Source organism: Onychostoma macrolepis, chromosome 23, assembly GCF_012432095.1.
Source record: "Onychostoma macrolepis isolate SWU-2019 chromosome 23, ASM1243209v1, whole genome shotgun sequence".
In the NCBI taxonomy this organism is placed as follows: domain Eukaryota; kingdom Metazoa; phylum Chordata; class Actinopteri; order Cypriniformes; family Cyprinidae; genus Onychostoma; species Onychostoma macrolepis.
This window is the reverse complement of record NC_081177.1, coordinates 19,514,147-19,531,971: the sequence shown is the minus strand read 5'-3', so window position 1 is coordinate 19,531,971 and position 17,825 is coordinate 19,514,147. Positions and strand designations below refer to the sequence as shown.

Genomic DNA, 17,825 nt, shown 5'->3' with positions numbered 1-17,825 from the left:
AAAAAAAAAAAAAGAAAATAAAGAGCAAGAATTCTTCAGCAAATTATACTTTACAAACAAATCAAACAGCTGTGTTTACTGCTTATCAAAATGATTTTAATTCATTTCCAAACATTATTACAATGTGATTTCAGAAACCTATTTTTTTAATAAAATGAAGTAATATTTTTCGGAAAGCGATAGTCTTTCATATTTGTTCACATTATATCTTCAACTGAGAGAGAGAAAGGTAATTCGGTTTATCAAATGGATCTTCTCAAAACAGGTAATAGTAACTCGTCTTGTGTGTGATTTTCTCATAACACTTCTCTTGCTGCACTCATATTGCATTGGTCAGAGTGCAAATATGGGCGGGGCCACGTCGCTTCCGGTAACAGTACTTTCGGTTTGGGATCCCGGTAAACATGTGATTATCAATGCTTAGAAGAACGTATTATGGCATATAATTAATGCGATGGTAGCTACCATTATTTGTGTTTCAGGTTTTTACTGCAACATCGTCAGACTATGAGACATAACTTCCGTGTTTCCACACGCAGGTCCAGACGTGCTAAAGTGACTTAACGTTATATCAATCAAATGCCATATCAAAAACAAGGATGGGTCAGTCAGAGAGCGCACACCTTCATGTTGCGTCGATGGACTTTAAACTAAAACCAGACTCAGTAAGTTGTCGAGCTCTTGCATGGCTTCAGTTAACTTATAGCCATAAAATTATGCCATGGTCTGTCTGAATACTGGATTCTGATTGGCTGGCAGGTGTTGATTAAATTCGTTGAACTGCACAGGTAGTTCCACGTCAGTTTAATCACGTTCTATATTAATACGCTTCCTATAAACATTGGTAACCATAGTAACATACAGTTACAGTTAAATAGTAATACAGACGAAAATAACCGTCATTTTTATCCTTCCGGTCAAATATTGCAGCGCAAATATTATTAACATCTTTAATATGTGAATGCTGGCAAATGACCATGGCATAAGTACGTGACAAGTACGGGATAATCAACGGCTAGCTGTGCATTAAACGATTTGATTGCACTTCGCGGAGGCAACCGCTGCGCGTCGGGTGGTTCTTCGCCTCCACGTCCTGCATTCAAATCGTTTAATGCACAGCTAGCCGTTGATTATCCCTTACTTGTCATAGAATTAGCATGAAATTAAATGCTAGTTGAAATGGACTGACTTGTCTTGTGATTGGTAGATCATCTTGGAGCAGCAATCTACCAGATGGTCATACCATATTAAAATGGTCAGGGTGGAACATGGTAGCTGATGACCAGCTAAGAACCTGCAACCATGGGCGAATTCCAAACGGCTTTTTTGCGGCCTTGAAGGGCACTTCGGGAAGGGGACGCCATGTGTAGGGACGTTCCAATCGAAAGTGAGCAACTGATTCCCTTCACGAAGGGCCCTTCCAGAAGTCCGTTAGTGAAGGGAGCATGCGATGGTCACTTCACGGAAGTGATTTCCGTTTGTGATCATGTGATCTTCACTTAGGAGATCTTGCGATGCATTTTAAAGCAAAGTTGAGGTTTATTTTGACTTTACATACCAAGGGAGTTCCAAACGCTTATACGAGACAGTAATGCCCTACACCCTTTAAAGAACACACTTCAAGGGCTCTGCCCTTCGAAGGGAGTAGGGCATAGGGATGCTCACTTCTGTTTGGAATTCGCCCCATGTTCCACAGCTGGATTAGAACTGAATCTTTCTTCCTTGGTCAGTGCTCAGGTCTGCAGGCAGATGTTCCTCTAGCTGTGGTTGAGGAGATCCTCCTGAATCTGCCTGCTCATCAGGTGGTGCGAGTCTGTCGTCTGGTGTGTCATGAGTGGAAGGAGCTGGTGGACAGTGCTGCACACTGGAGAGTGCGCTGTCGGAGAGAGGGGATCCAGCCATGTGATGCTTCCAGACCACCAGATGACTGGCGCTTGTTTTACTTCTTAACTAAGAAACGACGTAACTTGCTCAAGAATCCCAGAGCAGAAGGTGAGCCACAAAATTGAAAATGTGTAATATTTTAAAGAAGCAGTACACTTCATATTCTGGACTGCATTTCCCAGAAGCATCGCCAACCTAAGTTGATCATTGAAGCCATTGGTGGCTTTTGGGAATCACAGTGGTAGAATTTTTTAGAACATTTTATTTTTCGTCTTCACATGTTCTACTATACTATTTTCCAGACTTTTAAAAGACATTTAAAGAAATAGTTACCCCAAAATAAAAACGTTAAACTTTCATAAATCTCAAAATGAATACCAATTTTTTTATACTGTGCATTTTAATATATAAAAGTTTTTGGTTTGACCTTTTTTTTAAAACTTGGTTTAAGCACAGTGACCATCATGTTTATTGGCCCACAGCTAATTTGGTTACAGGGATGTTTACACAAACCTCAATATCTTAGTTTAGGATTGTAATTCATTAGTACAAAAACAGATCTTTACAGCACATAATAAGAAAAAATACAGAAAAAGGTGTGAGAAAGTGCCATTTTTATAAAAACTTCCCTCAATTTTCCCTCAAGTTGATTAATTCTGGTGGGGGACCAAACTGGAAGCTGAAATTTTCACAGATACATTTCCTCTATGATAGCATTCTGCTGTAAAAATTAAGAGTATGAGATTATGCTGGTTACAGACCTAGAGCTAGTAGAAATCTGGGGGAAAGCCTACAGTACTGTACTGTTAGATAGGAATGTAATATGAACACAACAAATAATAAAAATGAACAGTATTTTACAGTAATTATGGAGGTGATTGACCGACACACCATAGCTTTTGTTTGTTAATGAGATCTGAAACAGTGGCTTTAAAGCAGGGGGCTAGAGAGGGACCACTAGGGGGCCTCTGCAAACATCCAAATGTTAAGAAACTGCACTTTTTCCACACTTTCTCACTCCCATTAAAAAAAAAAAAAAAAACTGAAATGTTCTGCATGCATGCTATACTTATTTATGACTGAGACTCAAATCCTTCCCATTGTAAATTGACACTAAATGTTGAACCTTGAGCAATATTGATCAACAATTTGCAAATGTTGTGGGCCATGATGGCCACTGTGGTTAAACCACATAAAATAAAATGAAATAAAAATACTGGTATTGCAATAACAATACACAGAGGTAATGGTCAAGCAGCGTTCATTGGACCACTTGAAGTGAAATTACCCTAAATTCACTCAGTATTTAAATGATTAATTTTAACACTATTCGTTTGCCACCTTATTCCCTTCTGAAAATGTAATGCCAGTGTCACTTGCTCCATTTATATTATGTGCTCCTCTCTGCTGGTCTGATTAGAGGAGTTCAGTGGATGGAATATTGTACAGAATGGTGGTGACTGCTGGACAGTAGAAGATAATTCGGTAGAAATCCCAAATTGCACAGTCTCAAAATACTTTGTCACTTCATACTGGTAAGTTTGATACAACCTATTCTTCAGTTGATAAGTCAAACCTAAAATAAATGTATTAAACCAAAGAGATAATAGCTGAGGCCTTCTTTGTCAACCATAAACTTTGTCCTCAGGTTATGTTTAAAGCAACAGCTGATTGATTTGAGGAAAGAAGGCTATAGCGCTGCTTTCATGGATCAACTGCAACCTCATATCAAAATATCAGACTGGTGAGTGTTCACTCAAACTCTGATTTCATGATACAGTATCAGTGGTTAATATATCATGCCAGTTAATAAAGTTTAATTTGAGAATGTTTTGTGTGGTGCAGGTACGCACCACGCTGCGATTGTGGAAGTGTCTATCAGATCTGTGTGGAGCTGCTTGATCAGAAGAAGAGACCCATCAGTACCTTTGACCCTGAACCAGTTTTCTTTCCACAGTGGAATGATCAGAAGTGGTGTGAAGTGAGTAGAAGAAAAGAAAATGATCAATCAAACTTCATAAAATAACTGTGTCATTCTCACCATATATATATTTTTTATTAATTTCAGATGACGCATGTCTTTAAGAATTATGGACCTGGGGTTCGGTTTATCCGTTTCACTCATGGTGGGAAGGATACACAGTTTTGGGCAGGCTGGTATGGGATACGGGTCACTAACAGTAGTGTGGAGATCTGTCCAGCTGAAGAGAGATAGTGTTTTACTGTCTGAATTTGTTCTGCTATGAGAAACGCTGCTATATGTAACTGAACTTAAGTCTCAGTGTTGCATGCGATTTGAAGTCTCTATCATGATCATTCTGTATTTGTATTTATTTTTGGACTACATATAAACAGCTAAAACTTGATTTATATTTAAAAAGGCCTCTTGGCCCTCCTTTCTTATTTATCAATGCCTTATTATCGCTCAAACATTGTGTTACACTGAGAAGGGATAGTTCTCCCAAAAATAAAAATTCTGTCATTAATTACCGTTACTGACAATAAAATGTGGCGTTACAATATTATATTATTAGAATTTAATTTTTCAGTTCATCTGAATGGATGCGCAGTGCAGCTGTATTTGATGTACCATAAACTCTAGTGTGAAGGCGCACGGCTCGCCGTCGCTTTCTCTCACATACACGCGCGCAAAGAAACATACAGAGCAAGAGAGTCTTTCATAACATACAGAATTGACGCGCTACATGTAAACGACATTCTTTCTTGTATTTTCCTGTCAAAATAACGGAGTTCCTTTGGAATCCTTCAGCTTTTAAGAACTGCCGGGTTCTGTGGTAGTGGGCGGAACTAATGCGCAAACGACAATCTCATTGGCTGGCGCTCACCTATTATCGTCCCTGTTTTGATTTCAGCAAATCAATTCGAGCGAACGCAGAGAGCGTGATTAATATTCATGAACCCAGCAGCTCATTAATCCTTAGTACGTTTTATATTGATGACAAATATGCATTCATACTTGGTTATTCTAATTACTAAAGTTCTATCATCATATAATATTAAATTATCATAATATTATATTATAATGCTTGACTGACTGATACTAAGTGTCAGTAGATAAATAGTGTAGATTAATGTACAATGTTTTATAATAATAATTTATTCTTTTTGTCCAATGTCTATTTCATTAATTTAACATACCGGTATTTAATATTGGGGGCATCCAAAGTTATTTGACATTTGAACATTTTTTAAAAAAAGTAACGCAATAGTTACTTTCCCTGGTAATTAGTTACTTTTATAATGATGTTACTTTTATAATGATGTAACTCAGTTACTATTTGTGAGCAGTAACTAGTAACTATAACTAATTACCTTTTTAAAGTAATGTGCCCAACACTGATAAGGAGGGCCATCATTAAGAACTTCAGACATGTTCCCCTAACATGACTTTATCTCTATCCACATTGTCATCGTTTTTGAATGCTTATTTTAATATGTTCAAATGCATATATGCAACTGCTACTGTTTGAAAGTATTGCTTAAAACTAAAGTATTGGGGGAGTGAGCTAAAATGTAGCAGTGGGAAAGACGTATCGGCCCCCTTAATTAATTTTCATCATGTGACCAAATATTTAAAAAGAGCCAATCTTATACAACTGCACATGTTAGAGAAATAACATTAGAAAAAGTGATTTTGATCATTTATTCACTCTTTATCTTAGTCTAAAAATGTATACACTTGGGTATTTAAAACGGTATAGGCTATATTTTTTGGCAAAGTGGCAATGTATATTGTTTTCACCACATTGAAATAATATAGATATTTTTAAAGGAAGATTTTTATTTAAAACTCAAATCTCTCAGATATTCCCCAGTGACTCAACTTGACATAACACAACTTACCCCTAATGTGGGACAAGACATATTCACATGGCTCTGTAAAGTCTTCTAAATTAAGCTGATGACAGACATCCAGACATAAATTACAGTATTTACTTCAAAATTTTCCTTCCTTATTAGACAAATTAAATAAAAAAGTGGCACAGCTTAACCCACTCTACCCTACCATATATGAATATCTTTGTTGTGAAGCGTCATTAAAGTCTTCAAGGCACTATAGTAAAATTTGCACATATATCATCTCATTATGTGATATGAGTACCAAGGTAAAAGATAGGGGGAAAAAACCTGTTGAGTAAAAGCTACTGTTACTTTCCTGATAAAAACCTGTACAAAAATAAAACAATCCTATTAATTTACACCCAGATTTGTCTTCTGTCCAATTCATAAAGCCACACATTTGCATGTCTTCTGGGATCCTGGAGGCTCTAGAGCTGCTAATATCGCCTCATCAAATACGTTCTTGAGTCCTTTCTGTAACAAAGGGGAAAAAAGTGAATTGCTTTGTTATACAAATAAAGAAAAACATTTAAAACTTGGCTTTATAAACCGAGCACAGTGACAAGCATACCCACCTGCGTTAGAGCAGAGCATTCAACATATTTCACAGCCTTTAAGTCTCTGGCTAGTTTTTCAGCTGTCTCTGGTTTGATTGGCTTTTGTTTGTTTTTTGAAAGCCTTGCAATAGTTACAGGATCATCTCGAAGGTCAATCTGAGTTCCAACCAGCAGAAAGGGGGTTTTCGGAGAGTGATAAGTTATCTCAGGCACCCACTGCATTACAAAAGAACTGTTGTTAGCAACAAACACGTTATTCCACATGACTGACAGATCATTGAAAGACTCACCTTTTGTTTGACATTTTCAAAGGAGGACAGAGAAACTACAGAGAAACAAACTAGGAAGACGTCTGTTTGGGGATAGTATAAGGGTCGTAATTGATCCTGACCTACAAAATATTGAAATATATTTAGATGTGTCAGGATCAGTTCGTGCCAAATGTTGAGACGCATTTAAATAAGTTGACAATGCTTCACGGATAGTATTATCATACCTGCAGCATCAAATAATCTAATGGTATACGGTTCACCATCAACCATTACAGTCACAGCTTGGTTATCAAACACCTGAGAGGAAAAAGAAAAGTAAAACATGACAAAGCAATTGAATTGACACTACCCTGATGAATTTCACACATTCGATGTGTTGCAAGTGATGGGATTTCTGGGATGGGGTAACTGTCTATTCAGCAGTTATCACTGATAATAGGCACATGGGTTGTATTTTTTTCTTTTCTTTCTTAAGCCAGTCAAGATAAACATACCAAAGAGAGCAATACTATTGCATGCATAAATGTAAAAAATCCTTACTGTTGGTTCTGATGGGAACTTGTTTGTAAATGAAGCCAAAAGGCAGGTTTTACCCACGGCTCCATCTCCAACTACCACACATTTAATTGTGGACATTGCTGTTGTCACAAGTTGTTTTCCAGCATCTGGCATCAAAGTATCTGTAATTATTAATAAATACTATTCAGTTTTCAGTGGGGATTAGGCAGCATACATGCAAAGAATACCTCAGGGAGATCAAAGATCGAATCAGTTTTCAACATGGATTTGTGTTACCTATAAAATACTTAAAGGTAAACATCTTGTAAATTGCTTAAGCTACACAATGCTTTTCGTGTACACAAGTTCTACTAAGATGGAAATTAATTTATGTATTTGGCAGATAGGTCATTTTCAAAATATGGTGACAAACATGACTTTTCCAAACACACACACGTATACAAAAATGAACTAAATCCCTGAAAAATATTTCCCCAAGGGTCACAGGCTTAAAATCCTGTTTAATTTATTTTGAGATCCTGGGGTCATAATCTTAGAAAATAAATATTTTATGAGAAGTCACTTTTTGTGAAATAAATAATACAAATAACCTAAACAAAAGAAAACAATTCGTATTGTCCTTATGATTAGTAACAATTCCACGATGTTGTTAAATACTTACCATCAGTTTTTATTATAAAATATTGGTCTTAATTCAAAACTTCTGTAACATTTTATTTATGTCGAGAGGTCAACATTTTTGATAATGACACACGTTACGGGATGAAATGTATACAAAAGCATGATTTCTAAATGAAATGCCTTCATAAGAACTCTTAAAGCATAGCACAGCACAACAAGTGTTCAGATTGTGTTGACTGACCGAATTTTGACATTAAGATAGATACCTAGTTTCTTAACAACCTAAACGGGTCTACTTTTAACTATGTAAACGGTTCACAAATACAACTACTTTTAACGTGTACTCTAAACATCGTAAATTTACAACGGGTAAGAATTTGCCATGGCTGTGGCTGTCCATCCAGAACACGCTTCTACCAATCACATATCAAAATAAAAGTCCTCATTCAAAGCCCCAGTAAAGACTCTCAAATACCCTCGAAATAAGCTAATTTTTTATTGAAAATAAAAACCAAAATATTATTAAAACCATGGTGATTGCAATAAACACAATTAACAGCCCTGTAAGAATAACTTCTGAGCCAAAATGCTGCAGATATTTAAACTGTGGAGTTAAAAAAAAAACGTTCCTTGGTGACCGCTATTTTTATTCTCCTATCTAACATTTGATACAAATAGACACTTCACTTATTTTAAATAAGTACTAAACTAACCAGGGAGCTTAAACAAACAAAAAACAAACAACAAATTAAATTAAAAAGCCTGAATTAATAAACTCTTCATTTCAGTCACTGGTCAACATTAATATTTAGTTCTTAAATCAAAACAAAGCTAAACAGGATTTATTATCTTGGCACTTCACAGAGCACTACACACATTTACCAGGTTTCTAAATTTTAGTTAAAACAATGAAAAGTGACAAACTGTTGTGTCCCTGAGTCTTTTTACTCATAAAGAAAAAGATTAGAAATGCACAATAAACTTCAGTTCATTTCAAGGGGACCTAGTCACAAGCAAAGTAATCCTTCAGAGGTGCTAGAAGGTGTCTTATGACAGGGATGCTCCAGGACTTCCCCAATGCTCTCTGCCTCTGCATACGCCCCAAATTTTTCACATCTGTGTAATGCTTCGGAAATCCAAATATTCTGACAAAGACAAGTGTGAGAGTCAGCATAAATCAAACATAATTGGGAATGAATTTGATGAGACATAAAGCTGAAATAGCAGAAGTAGTAAAAGTTACTTCTCCAATTCAGTGATCCACAGACTATCAGCTTCCCCATTCATAATGATGGGGTAATGCCGGTCATCAGTGCCCGGCTTTAGTATGTTTGGCCGTGTGGTGATGGTGCGAATTTTTTCATACTGCAAAATGGTAAAATTACATGGCGTCAACACTCACAATCAAATGTAATGATGCCATTGAAATTATAATGTACTGCATATCTTTGGTTAGAAGCTCATGAGAAAACCTTTGCAGTGCGGCCAGGGTCCAGACATTCCTGAAGACTCAGTTTGTCTTTCTGAGATGCTACAATTGGTCTGGTCAAAACAGAATAAAACAAGATCATAAAATCACATTTAATTAATTTACATGGTTGAATGCCTTAAGTCAGTGTGATAGTCATATGAAATGACTAACGCACCTGTTCATGCCAGGTATGTTCCCCCAGAAGTATCTTGCTCTGCGAGCTGGACTCACTTTCACAGCATCAATGAGCACAGGGTTACACTAAAAACAAACCAAACACACTTACTACACCATGAGACTAAACATTCTTTTAAAATCTGATCCCAAGTTTCAAGAAAAATCTCATAGACTTAACATACAAGCTTTTTAAATTTATAAGAATTGCTGAGAGCCTTTAGCAAACCTCTATCCGACATACTAAAGAAGAAAACTTACTTCCAGAAAGCGGCAAATGTCAGCTTTAACCTTGTTTTCCATTAACACCACGTTCTCAAACAGCCAGAAGAACGGCCGTGGGTCATCCTCCTTAGGCTTCAAAATATTCAGAAGCCGATAATATTCGAAAAACAGCCGCCCTGTACCCTCTGCAGAGAGTAAAGAGGATTTCAGATGCAACAAATTGTGTTATCTGTTTTAACATGAGATCAAGAGTTGAGTCTGCTCAGTAGTTCAACAAAATCCCTACATTTGACGTGTGAACCATGTGTTCATTTTGATTATTCAAATTTTTGCTTATGCAGCTCCATAAAGACAAGGTTTGCCAACCTTTTTGCCAATAAAGACAGGCAATCAGATTATACTTTGCCAGATCAAGAAAGTGCTTATTATTTTTTGTGGAACATGCATCAGATGTGTCTTACCAAACAAGCCCTTTCTGTTGGGATTGGCCGTGCACAGGTCATTACAAGGACTCCCTCCAATGAGAAGATCAAACGGGCCCCATTTGTCAATCTGAACAAAGACAGAGAATAAACTCAATGAGAGTGAGTCGTCGTCTTCAGATGTGCACAGAGATTTTATTACTTAATAACAGAAAACAAACAAGAGGATGAAAAAATGATTTTGTAATCGTACATGCTTTTTCGTAATGTTCTTAACATCATTCACATAAGTGATTTTTCCTTCATGGTTAACCATAGAAATTGTAACAGACTCTTCATCAACTTCTGAGGCCACATATTTTTCCACTTTAAAGCCAAGATCCCTCAGAACAAGGTATCCTGAAACATAAAAATGTATGTAAATAAGCCACATAACCAGTACAAGAACAGACTATAATAAGTGTATATTACACTACAAGTGGTTGAGTAATTCGTCAAGTTTTACCTGTGGCTATACCATCAAATAAGGAAAGCACTCTGATTGGACGTCGCTGGTTAGCAGGGATTGATGGGTAAACTCGATGGGGCTCCTGAGGAGGACAAATGTCAGTGGAGGAACCAATACAAATACAAATCAGAAAGATCATTCAACATTTTTATAAGATGATGAACTATATAAAACAAACACTAACAAACTCCATGGCGCTGTTGTTGGCAAAGAATTCCTGCACACGGATGCTCCAGTCATGCCTGGGCTTCAAAGCTCCAGAGCTGCTCTCAGGTGCACACAGGTAACACGTCCATGGGTCCACATTTTTCAGCCGGTTAAATGTCCCCTCACCCACTAGGATATCCAGACAGTCCACACAGTAGCAGCTAGAGAATGAGACCAAATTAGATTGGGGTCAAAACTTGTGAAAATAATTACACTTTGTGTATTTCTAATTTTATATTTTTCCCTTGCAAATTTTATTATCGATTGAGTCCAATTTGCAGTTAACCTGCATCACAGCACCATTTAACATGCATAAACATGATTAAATTTACTTATCTGATTGGAGTCAGAGAAATAGTGCAGAATCTCAAATGTATAATGATTCTTTGTTTTAAAACCTAAAACAAGTCCTTTTTAATTTTGTAGACTGTTTTGTGATCAACAAACAAACTCACCGACAACAACTGCCATGGCCGCACAGAATGACCTCCATACCAGAACAGCAAACGGTGCAGTACGACTGATAGCCATCTTCATCATACCTGTACAATGTCTCTGTCAAATTAAACTGACAAACAAACAAACAAACAAAGCTTTGTCAGAGATCTAAGAAAAATTAATTGGAAAAACTGTAAAGCTTAGTTGTGGTCCCACTTCACTTGTTTATTACCTATGTAATGCTGTTCACATCAGAATCAGAATCATACACCCATTTGCCTGTTTGTTAACTCTTAATTCATGCACATAAGCATTAGTTGGACTAGCTTTTTGAGCTAAAGTAGTGAACTTTATGATTCAGGCAGTAGCTGTTCTCACACCAAAAAGCTTGCTGAGGGAACTGACTTGCCTTAAAAGGGATTTTAGTTTTATGCAGAGTGCTGGGTATGGTTTTATACAGATGATTTTATACAACTGTTACTAGCTGAAAGAACCAAACCATTTAAAAAAAGAGCAGGTGTCTGTCAGTAAGAAACTTGACAATCCTAATTTCACTGACTGGATCACTGAAAACTACAACAGTGCAATTTCACTGTACCTTGCATTTTAAGCACAGGCTGCCTTCGAAGAGTGGGTGGATGATGTTAACGAATGTACTCCCACATGATAAGCAGAACTCTGAAAGTGAGAAGAAATTATATTATGATGAACTTCACTCATTATCAATAGATACTGCAATGTTTATGAAAAAGCTTCTTACTTTGAATGTCTATCTCGTTTTCCAGAAATCTATGCACCATTTCATCTGTGAAAACATTCAAATAAACACCAGGTTAACTGATGTTTTTGTTGTTGTTTTTTTAAGTTTACATAATGCTTTAATAAATATCAATGGTGCACATACATCTTTTTTGGCTGTTCTGTCTGGACTCAACCTGCATACTTTCGTAGTGAGTTAGACGGTTATTCCTGTAAGTATATTTCTGTTCTCGACAAGTCCTTACAGTCTGCGAGGATCTCCGATTCCATTTTGGATGCATGAATTTTCTGTAAACATGTGTTTTCCCAAGGTTTATCGAACCTTTGTGCAGGTCTAGAGATTCAGGGAGCTTATTCAGAGATACAGTTAATTTAAATAATTTTTCTCGATGGTCTTTGTAGTTTGGAGAGGATCCAACATTCCCATTCACTGATCGTGGCATAAAAGGCTGTTCTAAGGAAGGAAAAAAGATGAACACAGTAAATACACAACAAATTTGAAGTATAATACTACAGTCCTCACACTAAAACAGTGCATAAAAGAGTGTCTTTCAGTGCTAATCTGTTGCATACCATTGTATTCTGAATGAGGTCGAAGTCCATCTGGACCTGATGGCTTAAAACCTCCAAAGGCCCAGTCCAACATGACTCTAATCAACTCATCCAAAGAGTCCGTCTCAGGAGAAAAAAACATTCTACTGCGTCTGGAAGCCACCTAGACCATAACATGTATAAACCATTTCTTACATGTCTACAAGTGTTTGTGTGTGTCTTCACATACTTGCATGGACAATTATTAGGTCTTAGCAGTTTTAGGAACAGAAATCAAGATTTTTTAAAGAGTAAACAAAAATGTTATATCTGAAATTACAGCAAAATGCTGGGACTGCTTCCAAGAACTGGTTTTCCAGACTGTAACACTGTCACACTAAACTGCACCAAGGTAAATGGATCTTAGAGCACTAAAAACAATGGTACTAGCAAAATACAATTTGCTTTACCTGCAGAGAATTGAAGATTGCATCTTTATATGTCGCTACTGTAGCGAAGGAATTCGAACAGAAGCACTTGGCAAAGGAAAAAAAGGGCAGGAGATCATCTACTTGGATCTACAACAGAAAAATATTCATCACATGATCTTTCATATTGAGTAAATAAAAGCAAAACCCAAAAGCTCGCACAAAAGTCTCTGAATACTCATATGTGTACCTCTGACAGCATCCTGTTCCCAAAGAAAATCACTTTACGCATGGAGCCACAAGGCTTCTCGCTGTCCCAGCTCTGAACCAGTCCAGGCCAAAGACCAAAACCCTCAATGGGCCCCCAAACAATCTCACCCACTGTAACCCCCTAAAAACACAGAAGTTGTTAGACATAGTCTGAAATCTAATAAAGCAGATTACTATAAAGATGATGGGAGTATTTTTTTGTTAACATACTTTCTCCTATCTCATAATAAAGCTATCATATGACTATAAATCCTTTCACAGTAAATAAGTCAAATGGCCTACACGTTATAATGCATTTATGATGCTTTGGTGATATTTACGGTGCAGAAATCTTTTACTACAATGCAAGCACAAATGTAATTAAAATCTCTTTCATTTTATAAATGTTGAAGTTACCTGGTATGGAATGTTTGTTTTCTCATTGTTATGCGAGATAATTCCTTTTCTTTTCTGCTAGAGATAAACAGTGTGTTCAAATCATGATATCCAGAAACAAAACAACACCCTTCTCTGCAAATAATTACATATTTACCTCAGTCCATACGACATCATCATCAATGCTGCTGCAATCGTCATCGTCATCACTGCTGCTGTACTTGTCGTCGTCGTCGTCATCATCATCAATGGACACATTTGGATGATGTCCTGGCAACGAAGACAGAGTTTGATTTGGGTCATGTCCCAGAGTTTCAGAATAGATAAAATCCCACTAGCTGGTATATCTGAGCAGGGCATAAAACCTTTTGTGTTATTTTGACTGTCTGGGTCTGAATCAGAAGAGATTGGCACAGTATCCTCCACTTCCATTGCCACAATATTTTCCACGTCCCATAAGTCAATGCCATCTGAGAATCAAACATATTTGTTAGAATGTGATGCAAAGCAGATGGAGATCAGTTCCTCGATAGTATTTTAACAACCTTGTTGTCAAGTTCCAATGATCTAACATGTCTTTCAGCTTTAAAGGTCGCTACAATTCCATTTTAGATGCATGGATTTTCTGTAAACGTGTTTTCCCAAGGTTTATCAAACCTTTGTGCAGGTCCAGAGATTCAGGGAGTTTATTCAGAGATACGGTTAAGTTAAACTAACATGTTTTTCAGCTTTAAAGGTCGCTACAACAACCTGTGTGTCATTACCGCATGTGATGCTCCCTTGAGTCTCTGGGCTGAGATGCGATGGAGCACTTTTATATGAGCTGCTGTCTGTGACATCATCGTTAGCCATGTCCTTCTCCTCCAAGTCCTCCATTTTCCTCTCATTGAGATTTGAGTCAGTTTGTGGGAACATCTGAGATACAGACAGCCACACACAAACACAAAAAACTAACTTTTAGATGTTTGTTTATGTAAAGCTTGTTCATTACTATGGAGGTAAGGTGGTCTGGGTGATTGTTAGCATGTTGCTATCCATTTGCTAGGTCACTGCTAGTTAGTTCCTTACTTGTCCATGTCAAAATAGCTCAAGCTCACAATATTATGGTTCACAGATATGGATTTGCATACTTTCATAGGTAGGCTTTTTTTCTCCACCCATTTTTGTATGCCAGATAAAATTCTTGCCTCTACAAACACCACTAAATGTACTTAAATTAAAAGTTCTGAACAAGTTCATTTTACAAGCATTTAAAGGAAGTCAAGCATAGTTTCTCAGACTAAGTGTTCTAGTGGGTAAAAGTGGTTGGAGAAATCAAATTTTGTCACAAAGATATCTGATAAATTTTTAGTTTCTCAAGCTCTTCAGACTTCAGTGACTCACCTGTTCAAAAATGATCTCTTTTTTCAATGTTCTGGGCAAAGCCAACAAGCAAACAATTAATTTCCCAAAACTTGATGTCCTTCCCATAATCCTCAGCTCTGTCTTCCAGTACTCCTCCATTGACTGGTCGGCGGGGTGTGTGTCACTTTCATCAATGAACTGGTACTCCAAAAACTCATCTGTGAGTAAGCTGACTTTCTCAGGGCTTGAGCAAACCCCAAAACAGACACCTAAATCTTGAACTATTTTGCCAGTCACTTCAAGCTTTTTTCCTGGACACAACACTAATGACAAGTTTCTCATGGTGGAATCTGAGAAGGGTAAATGTTCAACGATATTAACAGTCACAGTCGTGTAGAAGGAGATGACAGAACTGTGGAACGTCTCCAAGTAGTCAGTCAACTCTTCAGAGCGTCGCAGGAGAAACTCAGCAGCCTGTTTGCCAACTTTAACCTCTCCTCTAGGTAAATGTCCCACTGTTTCCTGTATAAGCGAGGTATTTCCTCTCCTATGGAAAAACTCTGCTTTTTTCGGTCTGAGGAAACTCGCTGTGTAGAATCTCACTAATTGAGAAGCATCTTGGAGGAGCTGTGTCACACTAACACCTCGGTCAATATTCTCCTGAAAATCGCAAAGTGGTTGCAAAGCATGGCTAAGAAAGAGGATGTTGAGTCTTATTTTGGGATCACTAAGAAGACGACAGATCACTTTTTCATCTGCATCCAGAGATTCAAAGTATTTCTCAATATCTGACCAAGCTAAAGTCATTTTCTGGATGATTCTCCAGAAGAGAGAGCATTGCGACGTCAGGATATTACTGATGTTTGAACAATATTCAAGCAAAGCTTGTAGAGAAGCTGGAAAAGATGGAAAGTGCTTGTAGATCTCTGTGATGAGATTCACAATCGGGCCAGATATCTCCATTTTCTCAACACCACTGTGACACACTCGTCCTGCCATATCTGTAAGTCCACATAAAGACACAATCTCAGGTTTCAGCAGCTTCAGACCTGAGAGAAGATCTTCATGATCTGGGAAATTTGAATAAAATATTGCCATGTTCATTAGAGGTATTCTAAACTTCTTCAGCATCTCCACAATGCAGGTGCAGATGGCATCAGCAGTCTCTTCCTCTGGATGAAGAACATCAAGCAGTCTGATCTTGGTTTCTCCAGCCACTTTGTCAAAAAAGCCCAACAAGACCACACTGGCCTCCTTGTCCTCAATCTCCACTCCATGGTATAAATAAAGGCAGTATGGAGTCTGACTGCAGAAAGCTGTAATGTCTTCCCAGTATTTCTGGCCTAATACTAGACAATCCTTGCCACTGGCAAAGTTTGATCCAGCATCAGCTGAGGCATACTTTCTGATGAAACACATTGTGGCTGGATTGCAGGAGAAAGAATTATCTGATTTCTTTTTAGCATTTTTCATGTTCTGGTTTGGATTCTTTGGCTGTTTGAGCCTCGATGAACGTCTCCTCTTCTTAGCTATAAGAAGAATGACAAACAGTCATAAAAATGGCATTAAGTTTACAAGACCAATGACCATATTTCATTTTTCAATATGCTTAATCAACAAATATAGACTCAAAGTAAACACCTACGCATTTTAAGCTCTGCGATCACAAACAAATCTAATGTTTTCAGGATGTTACCATTCACCAACGTCTGCTCCAATTCCTATAAAAAGAGGTACAAACACAGGGGTTAAAAAAATTATATTGATCACTGCATATTATAATTATTCTTAAAAACTGCATTATAAATCAATAATATAAATATAATAATAATAATATAAATATATAAAAACTCAAAAGTGTCTTAATTATATAAACATATTCAAAGGGGAATCACATCAGACTGAACCGGAGAAAACACACCATGTAGACTTTCATATTTAAGATGAAATGGGTCTCTTTTTTTCCCCTTTTTTTTTTTAATGTTTGTGGAAGATCTTTTAACTTTCATACCCAACTTCACGCAATTCAAAAAGTGATTGGCTAGGAAATAAAAATACCTGAGCAGGTGAGCTCCACTTGACTGAGCAAGTGCCAATATTTACATTCACCAACACTTTTCCATAGCCTGCAGAGAAATTGTATGTAATGTTAGTCTGCAAAATATGATCTGGATTCTAAAACTAAAATCTCTCTGAAATCACAAACACATATTTAGTCCCATAACGTTACATTTAAGTAGTTATTTGATAAAGACATCGATAAACTAATGTTAGTAAGCCGGTTAAGAGTAATTAACGTACAGTTATTTTTAAATTATAAGTATTCTGTGGATGACAGGAGAAAGTACGATTGTTGTGCTTCTCACTACACTGAACCCTATTTTACTATATTCGGCTAGGCTAAAACGTCGGACATCTGGTCATTTCACGCTTTTGCACTTTGACCTTAGATCAATTAGCGCTGTATACACTATCATCAGTCAGTGTGTAATGTGCGGAAATTATGAAAACGTTAACCCGCACACCACATCAAATGCTGAAAGGAAAAGTAACAAACCGAAAAGATGTTCTCTTTTTGAACGAGGCCCTCTCAAATGAAGACGTCTTTACAACTGGTATGTCTACAATTTAATAGTGACACTTGGAAGATAATAATATTTTGAGAATGCGTTACTGTGCATATCCACACAGGTCCTCAAACATTTGCCGCGAAAACTTAAAACAGAGGAAACGGATGCTGCTGCAAATGAAGCGAAAGCGGCCTTCCAACAGCATACATTCCTCCACATGGTACATTTATGTAAACACTTTACACATACTGCTATCCCTTACTTCTCTTCTTAATATTGTAAAATATGACTAAAGGTCTACTTACACAGTGGAAGACTTTGCCATGACTGTCCATCCAAATACGCTTCTGTCTTTGCGTTTCAAAATAAAAGTCGCTTTGACTTTCGTT

The 17,825-nt window shown here is 37.2% G+C and overlaps 3 protein-coding genes across 5 annotated transcripts; 1 reads left to right on the top strand and 2 right to left on the bottom strand.

The window, feature by feature from the left end:
- The first annotated feature begins 331 nt into the window (after positions 1–331).
- LOC131531529 (F-box only protein 44-like) lies at positions 332–4,250 on the top strand. Of its 3 annotated transcripts, none has more exons than XM_058762344.1 (7): positions 332–457; positions 540–665; positions 1,731–1,992; positions 3,305–3,419; positions 3,533–3,628; positions 3,730–3,865; positions 3,953–4,250. In XM_058762344.1, the coding sequence occupies exons 2-7, from the start codon at positions 600–602 to the stop codon at positions 4,097–4,099; spliced, it is 822 nt and encodes a 273-aa protein (XP_058618327.1). In that variant the 5' UTR covers positions 332–457; positions 540–599; the 3' UTR covers positions 4,100–4,250. The 3 variants fall into 3 exon arrangements, with proteins under 3 accessions (XP_058618327.1, XP_058618328.1, XP_058618329.1); XM_058762345.1 differs by having other exon boundaries at positions 371–398; XM_058762346.1 differs by having other exon boundaries at positions 388–406.
- Positions 4,251–6,083: 1,833 nt separating this feature from the next.
- Positions 6,084–8,090, bottom strand: cdc42l2 (cell division cycle 42 like 2). Its single transcript, XM_058762347.1, has 6 exons — positions 7,956–8,090; positions 7,115–7,254; positions 6,799–6,871; positions 6,593–6,693; positions 6,321–6,518; positions 6,084–6,219 (listed from the first exon to the last, which is right to left on the bottom strand). The coding sequence occupies exons 1-6, from the start codon at positions 7,966–7,968 to the stop codon at positions 6,130–6,132; spliced, it is 615 nt and encodes a 204-aa protein (XP_058618330.1). The 5' UTR covers positions 7,969–8,090; the 3' UTR covers positions 6,084–6,129.
- Positions 8,091–8,196: 106 nt separating this feature from the next.
- Positions 8,197–17,825, bottom strand: LOC131531531 (uncharacterized). The gene is made up of 24 exons (XM_058762348.1): positions 17,742–17,825; positions 16,925–16,992; positions 16,512–16,587; positions 14,906–16,395; positions 14,287–14,437; positions 13,888–13,992; positions 13,680–13,792; positions 13,544–13,600; positions 13,128–13,268; positions 12,920–13,027; positions 12,492–12,633; positions 12,064–12,372; positions 11,920–11,964; positions 11,758–11,837; positions 11,177–11,289; positions 10,699–10,882; positions 10,512–10,596; positions 10,260–10,405; positions 10,046–10,136; positions 9,621–9,769; positions 9,361–9,446; positions 9,187–9,256; positions 8,958–9,079; positions 8,197–8,859 (listed from the first exon to the last, which is right to left on the bottom strand). Exons 3-24 carry the CDS (start codon positions 16,513–16,515, stop codon positions 8,718–8,720), a joined length of 3,933 nt encoding a protein of 1,310 aa, XP_058618331.1. The 5' UTR covers positions 16,516–16,587; positions 16,925–16,992; positions 17,742–17,825; the 3' UTR covers positions 8,197–8,717.